Source organism: Bos taurus, chromosome 14 (assembly GCF_002263795.3).
Source record: "Bos taurus isolate L1 Dominette 01449 registration number 42190680 breed Hereford chromosome 14, ARS-UCD2.0, whole genome shotgun sequence".
NCBI classification, from domain to species: Eukaryota; Metazoa; Chordata; class Mammalia; order Artiodactyla; family Bovidae; genus Bos; species Bos taurus.
The window spans coordinates 38,333,547-38,347,089 of NC_037341.1; the positions used below are offsets into that span (position 1 = coordinate 38,333,547).

The 13,543-nt window shown below is 36.7% G+C and overlaps 1 protein-coding gene across 2 annotated transcripts in view; it reads left to right on the plus strand.

The window, feature by feature from the left end:
- CRISPLD1 (cysteine rich secretory protein LCCL domain containing 1) overlaps positions 1 to 11,996 on the plus strand; it is a 50,479-nt gene extending 38,483 nt beyond the window's left edge. For both annotated transcript variants that reach the window (NM_001101165.1, XM_010812067.2), the window contains 3 exon segments: positions 2,035 to 2,110; positions 7,475 to 7,605; positions 10,890 to 11,996. In NM_001101165.1, the coding sequence (NP_001094635.1) occupies positions 2,035 to 2,110; positions 7,475 to 7,605; positions 10,890 to 10,941 (259 nt within the window). In that variant the 3' untranslated portion in view covers positions 10,942 to 11,996.
- The last annotated feature ends 1,547 nt before the right edge of the window (positions 11,997 to 13,543 follow it).

Sequence of the window (13,543 nt, forward strand, 5' to 3'; positions counted from 1 at the left end):
AAGCCACTAGAATATTTGAAGCAGAGAAATGATATGATTGGACTTGTATTCTTCAGTATAAGTGTGTGGGGAAAGTAGATTGGAAGGGGCAAGATTGGAAGCAGAGAGAGCATAGGAGAGCTTATTGTAGTGAGCTGGGTGTCAGATGATAGAGTCCAGAGTCACAGTGATCATGGTACTTCAGGATGCTCAGAGTTTATTTCAATGTACACCCAGTAGAAATTGCTGGTGGGTTGAATATAAGGTTGAGGTAAGGAGGGAGATTAAGCCTAGAATAAAGGTTTTGGCTTGTGCAACCAAATAATGGAGTTGACATTTATTGTAGGAAGCCTAAAGAAGGAAGATTTGGGGGACCGGAGGAGGAGATTAGGAATTTGGTTTCAAACATGCTGAATTTGAGATGTTTATTAGGCCTAAGTGGAGATAAAATCAACGTGGATGGTGACTGCAGCCACTAAATTAAAAGATGCTTGCTCCTTGGAAGAATAGTTATGTCAAGCCTAGACAGTATTTTAAAAAGCAGAGACATTACTTTGCCGGTAAAGGTCCATATTGTCAAAGCTATGGTTTTTCCAGTAGTCATGTATGGATGTGAGAGTTGGACCGTAAGGAAGGTTGAGCACTGAAGAATGGATGCTTTCAAACTGTGGGGCTGGAGAAGACTCTTGACAGGAGAAGACTCTTGACAGTCCCTTGGACAGCAAGGAGATTAAACCAGTCAATCCTAAAGGAAATCAACCCTGAATATTCTTTGGAAGAACCAATGCTGAAGCTGAAGCTCCATATTTGGGCCACCTGATGTGAAGAGCTGACTCATTGGAAAAGGCCCTGGTGCTGGGAAAAATTGAAAGCAGGAGGAAAAGGGGGCAACAAAGGATGAGATGGTTGGATCACATCACCGACTCAATGGACATGAGTTTGAGGAAACTCAGAGAGATAGTGATGGACAGAGAAGCCTGGCATGTTGCAGTTCATGGGGTTGCAAAGAACTGGACATGACTTAGCAACTGAACAACAACAAAAACAAGTGGAGATATTGAATAAACAACAGGATATATAAATACAGATTTAGAATTAAGAGATAAGATCCCAACTAGAGATGTAAATTTGGAAATCAGCAGTTTATAGATGACAGTGAAATTGTCATGAAAAGCATGAAACTGGATGAGATACCAAAGATAGGATCATAGAGAAAAGAAACTATGAGATATATGTGGCAGACAGTGGTTCAGTTTTTCCAAGTTATATATTTGTTAATTTCTGCACCCACGTTAGTTACCAAATTTCTAGATACTAAGAGAACAGTACTTCCTGATGTATCTTTCTGCTTTGAAGTCACAAATTAGAAAGCTTTCTGGCTAAATTTCTTTTGAAAGAAAGTGAGGGAAAAAAAGAAACACATTTGTGCCAAAAGCTGGGGTGGATAAGTAAGTAGAACCAGTTGTGTCTGCTGCCTGGCTTCTACAATTGACCTATTTCAGAAGAAAAAAAATATTCAGCTATAAAAAAGAATAAAAATTTGCCATTAGCAACTACATGGATGGACTCTGAGGGCATTATGCTAAGTTTAATAAGTCATACAGAGAAGGACAAATACAGTATGATATCACTTATATGTGAAATCTAAAAAATACAGTAAAGTAGTGAATATAGCAAAAAAAGAAAACGACTCATAGATACAGAGAAGAAACTAGTGGCTACTAATGGGGAGAGGGAAGTGGGTGAGTAATACAGAGGCAGGGCATTAAAAGGCCCAAACTATTATGTATGAAATGAACTACAAGGATGTATTGTATAACACAGTGAATATAACCAATATTTTGTAGTAACTATAAATGGATATAACCTATAAGAATTCTGTATCACCCTATTCTATACCCTATGACATACTTTATACACCATCAATACTTCAGTAAAAAGATGAGTAGGGTTTAGAATTCTGAGCTCTTGTGTATGCATATCTATGGTTTTACTACTAAGAAAGACTAAAATAACTAGCTACTTAGTATTTGTAAATATGTCTTTATTTTTCAGAGTATACTGTCCTCGTAACTGTATGCAGGCAAATCCACATTATGCTCGTGTAATTGGAACTCGAATTTATTCTGATGTAAGTATCCTAATTTATGTAGGTCTTGGTATTTATATATCTGGGCTTCCCAGGTGGCACAGTGGTGAAGAATCCACCTGCCAATGCAGGAGACACAGTTTTGATCCCTCGGTCGGGAAGATCCCCTAGAGTAGGAAATGGCAAGAATATTATTCTTGCCTAGAAAATTCCATGGACAGAGGAGCCTGGCAAGCTACAGTCCATGGGGTTGCAAAGAGTCAGACAGGAGTAAGCCTGCAAGAACTAATTTATCTATCCATCCAAATATACTCACATATATATTTAAATGTATATATTTTCATTTGTATACAAAAAAAAAGAACAGACTCTTGTGTTGATATACATATTCTCAAAAGAGTCAGTCATGAATAGCAGTGAAAATAAATATCCATATGCAAATATGCGTGCATAATTTATGTTGACTAAATTTTTTTTGCATATTGTATTCTATATCAGACACTAAAATAGCTTGGATGCATCCTTGAGAAGAATAAAGCATTTTGCTTTTCTTTAATCTTCCTTTGCCTTTTTGATTTTTGAAGTATAAACTGGATAGTTAAGAGTTTGTCAAATTTATAAACAGTTTCTCCACTGCCAAATGAGTATTTAAAAAGTAGCATAGTATCAAAAACAGGTAATCATTAAAAGACACACAAAAGCAAACCAGTTGATGGTGTATTGTAATGGATGCCAGCACTGGGGCGGACCAGGAAGAGTAGCTGTCATGGCTTCAGTGTGGATAAATGGTGCTTTCCAATCCAGGTTTCAAGTGAGTTGGTAAAGAGGAGTAGTGCACATTCTAGGTGGGGCGGAAGACTTCTCCAGAGACATGGAGGTGAGAGCAAGAGAGCTGAAAGTGGGCATGGCACATTTACCTGGGAAATCCCATGGACAGAAGAACCTGGTAGACGGCAGTACGTGGGTTCCAAGAGAGTTGGATACGAATTAGCAACTGAACAACAGCAACAAAGCCTGTCTTATTTACAGCTTGGCACACATCAAATTGTGTGGGCATGGCAAAATCTCAAATGGTCATAGCAGGTTTGCTTATATCTGAGCTGGTGAGAATTAGAACTAAAAGTAGCTACAGCCAGTTTAGTGTGAGGGATGAAGGGAGAGAGCCAGCTTTTGAAGCATGTAATTGGAGAATCTGAATATTAATCCATGCTGATAAGTTTCGATTTTAGGTGGCAGATGGGTTGGGAAGATCCCCTGGAGAAGGGAAAGGCTACCCACTTCAGTATTCTGGCCTGGAGAATTCCATGGATGACAGTCCATAGGGTCGCAAAGAGTCGGACACGACTGAGTGACTTTCACTTTCACCAATATCTCATTCAAAGAGTTACAAAAACAAATTTAAGAAGTATATTCTTGATGCACTTATTCAATAGAATACTGTGGGAATATGATTGGAAAAAGAGGCCTGAAATGTGTGTATTACACCTGTATTTCCCTTGGTGAATTTATTTATGTTCAGGTTGGTTGGTTGGTTTTTCCCTAGTTCACCTTTATCCCTGAAATTATTCTCCAAATCTAAGTCTGTCTCCAGCTCCGAGTTTGCAGTCATCTTAGTAGTAGTAGTGAAAGTCACTCAGTCATTTCCCACTCTTTGCAATCCCATGGAGTAACCCACTAGGCATCTCTGTCCATGGGGTTCTCTAGGCAAGAATACTGGAGTGGGTTGCCATTCCCTTCTCCAGGGGATCTTCCTGACCCAGGGATCGAATTCTGGTCTCTTGCATTGTGGGCAGATTCTTTACCATCTGAGCCACCAGGGAAGAATTGCAGTCTTCTTATCTGCAACTTAAATCCTGCTGGTGTCTTAATTCAGTGGTCCTCACTGTTTGTGCTTAGATTCTTGTTTCTGTTTGTAAACATCCTTTCTCTGATTTTTCTGTCAAAATCATGGTCATGGTCATTCTTTACATCCTAAATTACTGCCACTTTCTCTGTAAAGAAGCTAAGTATAATGTTGCATTTCTTTAACCCTATTAGTTTCGTTTTTTTCCTTTTTATTTAGCAATTAACAGGTTCTAATAGGTATTATAAAGTGGGTTGTCATTTCCTTCTCCAGGGATCTTCCCAACCCAGTGATCGAATCTGTGGCTCCTACTTCTTGCTTTAACAAAACTTAGAACATTCAGTGATTCAGCAAACACCTTGCACAGAAAAGTTTGTTAAAAAAATAATAGATATATGAACGGGCAAATATAAAACCATGAGACATTTCTAAAGAAATCATTGTTCCCAAATTATCCCTTTAAGTAAAAGAATTTAATTTTATTCATGTCTAGTGAAAATCTTTCAAAATATCCTATATGGTTTTATTCCTATAAGCCATCTCTTTGATAGAGTTAAGGGTTTGTTAGCTTGAGATTATTTTTATCTTATTTCAGTGAAATGGGGTAAAATATTGTGTATTATTATGCAGAGTAAGTTAGAAATATAAATATTTTATGTGCTAAGTACAGAATCAACCATTAATGAAATAATTTTCACACTCCCCCTGCAAAATACATTATCTCTTTAAAGATACAAGATATGGACAAATGAGAAACGATCTCCCAACTTCTTTCCCTTCCCCATCTTTTTCTCTCTCTCTCTCTTTCCATTTATAGAGTTACAACTTGTACACCCTCTTTCTTTGAGCTTTTATTTCTCATTTGTTAGAGGTGAAGTGAATTTCTGCATTCATTAAAAACGTTCCACTGATTTCACAGAGAAATTTTTTTCTTTTTGTGATATATTAGTTTTTATAAAGTGTGACCAGGAAAAGAAAATCTCCTCTGACCTTTGAACTCAAATTGGAATGCCTGCTGACTGCAGAGTTATGGGCAAAACAATAGTTTCAAACCATATTAAGTGCTTGGATTTAGTGAATGTTATATCTAAGCACTTTTATTGCCTTGGGAAAAATGCTGATAATACCCTTTTAACAGAACAGGATAAGTACTGAAATGTGTACAGAGTTACTTTTAATTCCATCTGTTATGAACCCTATTGGACATAAATATTAATTCAGTTAGGGACTTTAAATGGTGAATAAAATGATTCTTGAGAGTAAGGATTCAAGGTTTTAGATGTATGGTATTTTGTGATATAGCGAAAACACGAAAAGGATTAAACAGCTTGGCATTCGGTCTCTCTGATCTAATAAATACTGACTGATGCCGCAGAGTTCAGAGCACAGTAATAAAGCAAGGTCACGTAAGATGCACATGCCTATGTGAACTTAAAAAAGCACATTAAGTCACTCATATGTGCATAGAGATAAGAAAAGAGCACACCAGTGGGTTCAGAAAAGACCCTTGGGGCTATGGCATAGATTGCTTTATACTGAAACAGTTTAAGTGTTTCGTTTTTGTGGGATTTCCTCAGGATCTACTCAGCTATTGACAAATTTTGGTAGAACATTTGGATGAAAGCAGATATTAAAATCTACAGAAGACTTTATTTGGTCAAAAGAAAAACATTGACTTCTAGAATTAAGTTGTGTAAAAAATGGCAGTGTTTGTTGGGCCTGAAACAATTCTCTCCTTTATAGAAATTTCATTCAATTCTGATTATATAACTGGTAGAATGCGAATATAGAACTTTCCTGGTGCTTCATGTCAGAATGTTCAAAACAGTGATAGACCTTGCGCATCTACGTAGAAGCTATGATTGTTACTTCATATTTTTCTTCTTGGGGTTATTCTTTTGGGCAGGTTTTCTCTGCATAGATTTTATTGTCTAATAGGAAAAGCCACCCCATTTTTAATACATGCTTATATGTTGGAAAAGGGACAATAGAGATATCCATAACTATGTGTGAGTTGTTTAAAGTCAAAACTGAATATAAATGGGGTGCAGATAATCCAGCCTGGGAACATTTGGTCAGTGACTGGAATGGGGACTAGCAAAGACTCAATTTTAAAAAAATATTTATTGATTGATTTGGCGATGTCAGTTCCTAGTTGTGGCACGTGGGACCCCTCTCTGCAGTACACAGATTCTCTAGTTGTGACGTGGAGTCTAGTTGTGGGGCATAGGTTTAGTTGCCTGTGACATGTAGGATCTTAGCTCCTAGACTAGGGATAGAATCTGTGTCCCCCAACACTGCAAGGTGGATTCTTAAACACTGGACCACCAGAGAAGTCCCAAAGGCTGAAATTTAAGAATAATAAATAGGCCCTTGAAGAGATAAAAGGAGCTAATTTGTATTTTATTGCTTGGACAATAGTGTTAAAGTTTGCTGTTTGGATGGTTAGCTGGTGAAGGGATCTTATCCATGCAGTCACCCTAAAGATTGGCCTTCAGATCTCCACTTGCTCAGCATTGGCTTTTCTTTATTTTCTGCTTTAACCTGAAATAATTTTGTTGATATTTGAATTGCTTTCAATAGGACATTTGCTTTAAACCACAAGATATCTCCAAGTGGATTTGTTGTTGTTCAGTCACTAAGTTGTGTCCGACTCTTTGTGACCCCATGGACTGTAGCACACCAGGCTCCCCTGTCCTTCATTACCTCCCGGAGTTTGCTTAGATTCATGTCCAGTGAGTTGGTGATGCCATCCAGCAATCTCGTCCTCTGTCACCCCCTTCTCTTGCCTTCAATCTTTCCCAGCATCAGGGTCTTTTCCAGTGAGTCGGCTTTTCAAATTCAGGTGTGTGAAGTATTGGAGCTTCAGCTTCAGCATCAGCCCTTCCAATGAATCTTCAGGGTTGATTTCCAAATCTACCTGGATTGTTAGAGTACAAAATACCTTCCCTTTGCCCACCCCCAACCAAAACAAACAAACAAAACCCCAAACCCACAACTTAGCTTCAAATAAGTTTTAAAGAAATGCGGATTCATTTCGATATATGGCAGAACCAATACAATATTGTAAAGTTTAAAAATAAAATAAAAAAAAGAAATGAGACTCTAAATATTTATATATGGGTCAAGAAATAAATCACACTGTTTACAAAAATACACAAACCAAGTCTTAGATCAAAATTGGCTTTAACTTTGTGAATTTGAATGAGCTTCCCTGGTGCCTCAAGATGTTAAAGGATCTGCCTGGTGTGCTGGAAAACCTGGGTTCAATTCCTGGGTCAGGAAGACCCCCTGGAGAAGGGAATGGCTACCCACTCCATGGGTAGGACAGAAGAGCCTGGTGGGCTACAGTTCACGGGGTCACAAAGAGTCGGACACGACTCATCGACTAACACTTTGTGACTTTTGAAAGATTCCTTTATGCACAAAACATCATCCTGTAGTTGCTTACTGGGAATCTGTAGAGAGATGGATGTCAGTGACCTTGTGTCCAATTGAAGAGAAGACTGGACAAATTCAGCAAGCATTTGCTAATGATGGTGGGTTTTTCCTTGCTTCCTCAGCTGTCCAGTATCTGCAGAGCCGCTGTACACGCTGGCGTGGTTCAGAATCAGGGGGGTTATGTTGATGTGATGCCTGTGGACAAAAGAAAGACTTACACTGCTTCTTTTCAGAATGGAATCTTCTCAGAGAGGTAAATTAACATATGTGTACATATATATTTATAAACATACATATATAATATGTATTTTTTTATATATCAGCTCTCCCTTCATGCTGGCTTTACAGCCAACCTGCATGGCTTTGAGGTTTCGTGACTAAGCCAGTGTGCTTCCTTTGCAGGCTGTAGAATAGTGGGTCTTCCAGGGATGGGAGGAGCCGTAGTACCAGAGGTGCCTGTCTCCTGCAGGCTTATAAAAATCAACATGAAAATCGGATTACGAGTCAGAACCATTCTTTTGTTAACTGATCTTATAAAAAGGAAATTTCTTTCATCCTCTTTCGGATTTTCTAGATTAGTATTTATATGTAATTCTTTCTAGGTGAGCAAGGCACTGAATATTTCTCTAATCCAGTTATCTGACAAAGTATTTGACAAAAACAATGAGTCCAATTTTCTCTGGAACCAAACTCTCTGTTTGCTTGGAAGTTGGATGCCTAGCATGGTATAAATGAACCCTTTCAGGTTATCTTATATTTGGCTCGTTAGTATTACATATTTCAGTGGTTTGAGAAAAATGCATGTAACTTACTTTATCAAGTAATAATAAAAGTTAAGAGAAAAAAACAAAAACCCTGTAGTAATTTTTCAAATCATTGGTACTTATGGAAGTAGAATTAAGTCTGTGCGTTTTGTGTAGATACAGGAAAATTCCTGACTTTTAAACATTTACTGAGTTCTTCAAGGGTTTGTTTGCACATATGGTAAAGTTTTTCTAAAGAACACCAAAGGATGCGCCATGCAGGTTATCTGGATTGCCTTCACATAAGCATCTGGGTGCCATTCTTCATCAAATGACAACTTTGTATTTAGCATCTAGTTTCCAATGAGACTGTATCATCAAGAGGCTGTTGTTAAGAAGTTGACTTCTCAACAACCTGGCTTATCTGGCTGGCCCTAGAGTACTAACTTACTGTTTCTTAAATCTGAACAAAATTGAAATTGTATTGCCATCGTACTTACTAATATATTTAACATTTATGGTTTCAAGAGGAGAAGGCAATGGCACCCCACTCCAGTATTATTGCCTGGAGAATCCCATGGATGGAGGAGCCTGGAAGGCTGCAGTCCACGGGGTCACTGAGGGTCGGACACGACTGAGCAATTTCACTTTCACTTTTCACTTTCATGCATTGGAGAAGGAAATGGCAACCCACTCCAGTGTTATTGCCTGGAGAATCCCAGGGATGGGGTAGCCTGGTGGGCTGCCGTCTATGGGGTCACACAGAGTCGGACACAACTGAAGTGACTTAGCAGCAGTAGCATGGTTTCAAGAAAAAATTTCATGAGGAAATTTAATGGTCAAACATGGAATATCCTAAGAATTTCTTCAATAAAAGGTCAACAGGCTCATTCCCTACACCCTTCCCCCATCTGTCACCCTCTCTCTTTACTTTATATATCATATCATATAATACACACACACACACACATATATATATTTATTTATGTATATATATATATATATGTTATATAAAGTACATTAGGGCTTCCCTGGTGGCTTAGATGGTAAAGCATATGCCTGCAATATGGGTGACCCAGGTTTGGGAAGATCCCCTGGAGAAGGGAATGGCCACCCACTCCAGTATTCTTGCCTGGAGAGTCTCATGGATAGAGGATCCTGGTGGGCTATAGTCCTTGAGGTCACAAAGAGTTGGACATGACTGAGTGACTTTCACTTCACTTCAAAGGAGATTGAGTTAAAGAGAATGATAATGCAGTTTTATATGCTAAATTGAGTAATGTGGTCTCATTTACCTATCATATTTTAAAATAAGATAGATGATATCCTAAGAAAACTGAGACTATTTTTGAACACCTACCATGAATTTTCAGATGCTGTTGGCCCTTTAAGTATATGAACTTGGCTCCACCAGTACCCTTATAAAGTTGGTTTTATAAACTCTGATTTACAGATATGTTAATTGAGGCTCAGAGAGGTTAAATGATATGCCCAAGGTCATATAACTAATCAGTCTCAGAAATCAGATTCAGCACTAGTTCTGTAAGTTCAGAAATAACACATTTTTCCAGTGTATCAGTGTGTACAAAGACACTTTCTAGGGCATTTTGTCAATTTGTTTCCTACAAATAAAAATGCCTTCCAATTAGCCATATGCTTGTATGCAAAACCTGCTGTGTGTGTGTGTTACTGTGTAATGTGGTATGTGCACACTTCTAACATTCTTTTCTTCATTTTAAAATTCTCCCCTTTTGTAGTACATGAATACATACATAAATTGCATTTTGTATCCCCATAGCATTTATTGTATTTATCTCTAAAAGCTTTTTTGTATTGTTTAGAAAATAAACTTTTGTGCAGAAGTATAGACTTCAAAAGTTTAAATTTGATTAGAATAAATGATGATTAATGGTTTAAATTTGAGGCATTTAAGCAAAACATACCCTGATTAATATTTTCAAAGAGCGTATAAATAATTTATTAAAGAGTAAAAGGAATGATTCTGCATTGCTTTGAAGTTCTGTTTTAGAATATTTCTGAAAAGAGATTGAGTGATTTGTTTTTGTGTTCATGTTTCCATTTTGGTGAAGAAATACTTAGAACCTTCCAGACTTGACCATTAAATTTCCTAAGATTTGTTTTAAACCACATACATTAAAAATATTAATAAGTATGCCAGCTACATAGGGCTTCCCAGGTGGCTCAGTGGTAAAGAATCTGCCTGCCTAATTCAGGAGACACAGGAAATGCAGGTTTGATCCCTGGGTCGGGAAGAACCCCAGGAGACCCACTCCAGTATTCTTGCCTGGGAAATCCCATGACAGAGGAGCCTGGCGGGCTATAGTCCATGGGGTCCCAAAGAGTCAAACACAACTGAGAGGCTGAACACCAACACCACAAACTTATAACCATGCCAGTCAGTTGTAAACCTGGATCTTTGTATTTCCCTAGTAGAATGGCATAAGAACTGCTTAACTCTACTTTATTGGAACTAAAGGTGGTAATGTATGAAAACATGACCTGGAATCTTTGAAGTTTAATATAAAGTACCAATATTACTTCTGTGCACCTTAAATTTCTTTAGTAAACTTGTAGCCAGCATATGATTTAAAGAATTATGTCATCCCCACTCAAGCTTTCCAAGAACTATAAACTATAGTAGTCTTGAGAAAGATGACCATCTGGATTCACAGAGCTGTTTTATTGACTGTCATAAGAAAGCATGATTTGTTTGAAGGATTATGCATGGAGATGACATCAATGTACTTTGTGTATTTTTTTTTTTTTTTTGCAGCTTACAGAATCCTCCAGGAGGAAAGGCTTTCAGAGTATTTGCTGTTATGTGAAATGGAACAGTTGGAAGAGGATTGTAAAGACTGTTCCAAATACCACGTTTCTTAAGTTTGTATAAAACTGTAACATTACTGTACAGAAGATATCAGCTATTTTCAGTCCCCCAAAAGGGTCAAATGCATATAAATCTTGATAGACTACATCTGTAAAATAAAACATGGGACATTATTAGCTTTGGGAAAAATAATGAATATGTAATGGTTTTAGAAATCCTGTGTTAAATATTGCTATATTTTCTTAGCAGTTATTTCTACAGTATTACATAGTCATAATTATTCTACATTTCATATATTATGTTATATGGTGCTTTGTATATGCCACTAGTAACATGAAATAAACATTGAATGTGAATGGTCCTCAGAAGATCACCTGGTGCATTTAAAAACAGTAATAAAAACAGTAACTCTAAGGATGAAAAAGATTTTATTTTCCCAGGTTCAGTGCTATGATTACCTACTTCACATAATATCAGATAATTTTCAATGAAATACCTGTATAGTTTTTCTCTTCTATTAAGTTTAGGTATATAGAATATTAAATCCTGATGTTGCACTTATTTTGTATAAAATAATTTCTTAATATCCAAGTGAATCTGTTAAACTGTTTGATTCCTTGGGAATGACCTTAATAGTAAATGGAATTATGTCAGAGTAGTGGTACGAAATCATTTCTAGTGATCCTATAATAGATTAGGATTAAGCATGGGCAACCAGAGCCTTCTATGTATTGTTCAAACTGAGGTCACACATTTATAGTGTTATCCTGGCAAATACTCCTGCAGGCCAGGAAGTATAATAGCAAAAAATTTAACAAAGATGAACTAATGTATTGTATCACCATTGCCACTGATTTTCTTACTGGCAAATGGCCTTGTGTATAAATGTTGCCATATTATTGTATCTGTAATGGTGATATATTTGTTTGTATGGAAAATGTATTGTGCTTTAAGACTAAAAAACTGTAAAATGTTAATTTTGGTAATTGTTTTTCTGCTGGTGAATCTACTCTTTCCCTGTAAACATATTAAAATTAATCATGTTTCAAAGTATTTTCTTTAGTCCATTTTGTATCCTTATTTGAAATTATCTTCAGTTGGCAAAATTATGTGAATCTTTTAAATTTGGGTTATCAACATTAATCTAAGCAACACCCCTCATACCAGCTGTCCTCAAAGTCACTGTGATTATTTAGGTATTTGTGAAAGAGAAGATAGACGATCGTATATCATATATTTAGAAGCATTATATCATGGGAAAATTTTGGAAAAAAAATATAAGGGTTATAAGTCAAAAGGAAAGACTTCAAAAGATACAAAGTGTTTACAAAAAATTGACAACAAATACTTCAAATATTTTTAGAAAGGAAATGAGTAGGCATTTAGGAACAGATAAAAGAGAGATAAATTACATGCTGGGATCAGAGAAAGCAAGAGAGCTGGACAATACCAAAAATGGAAAGAAAAGAAGGGCTCATATAAATAGCTGCTGAAGAGCGAATGATGAAGAAACTAACATCATGATCAGTTTTCAAATATTGGCTGTGAATTGGTTCAAAATATAGGGAATCAAGAAGTATCCATTTATTAAGATTTTTAAAGCAAATTGTATAGGATCATCTTTTATCTGAAAGACACATACACCTTCTTAAATACTGTGATTAAAATGTAAACTTCAGTCAGATTCAGCTTCTGTTCCTCACTCCTTCCCCCAAGCAGGGACACTGCATCAATTCTGTCAGTGTAAAAATTGTTATATTTGACTCTGGTTTAGCTACTCATCATCAGTTTTCTGTACCATTGCAGTATTTCCACGAGGAGCCTTTTCATTTGGTTCCTCTCCATTCTTTTTCAGTACATCATTAATTTTTTACTGTAACTTCTCTCTTCCATAGACTCCATTATTTAAGAAAACCAAATCATCTTATTGAAGCATTTAATCCCCTTCATAGTCTTGCTGCCTATCTGTGCTCTTCTACACAGGGTGTGGCCTGGAGTAAGTTATACCCCTTTTTATGCTTCAATATCAGCTTCCCTGATAGCTCAGTTGGTAAAGAATCCACCTGCAATGCACGAGGTCCCGGTTCAATTCCTGGGTCAGGAAGATATGCTGGAGAAGGGACAGGCTACCCACTCCTGGATTCTTGTGTAGAGAATTACGTGGACTGTATAGTCCATGGGGTCACAAAGAATCACACATGACTGAGTGACTTTGACTTCACTTTCATGCTTCAATTACCTCACTTGAAAAATGGGACAAATAATACCTCATAAGGATTGCTCTAAGAATTGAGATATCATGTACAACCTACTTAAAAACATTAAACAATATGTGGTCAATATGTTAGTTGACTAACATATGTTAACAATACATTAGTTTTTATCACTAGTATTTTTATAATAATATTTGTTGTTATTTAGCTTGGGGAAACTATGCATCTGTCGTAATATAGTACTGATCCTTCAGCACTTAACTAAATGTGAAATACTCCAGGAATTTTTCTGGAGTCTTGGTAAGGATAAAATGATGCTCTCTAATAGGCCTTTTTAATTTGACCATATTAATTTTAAAATTTTGCCTTATATTTAGTTCTTTAAAT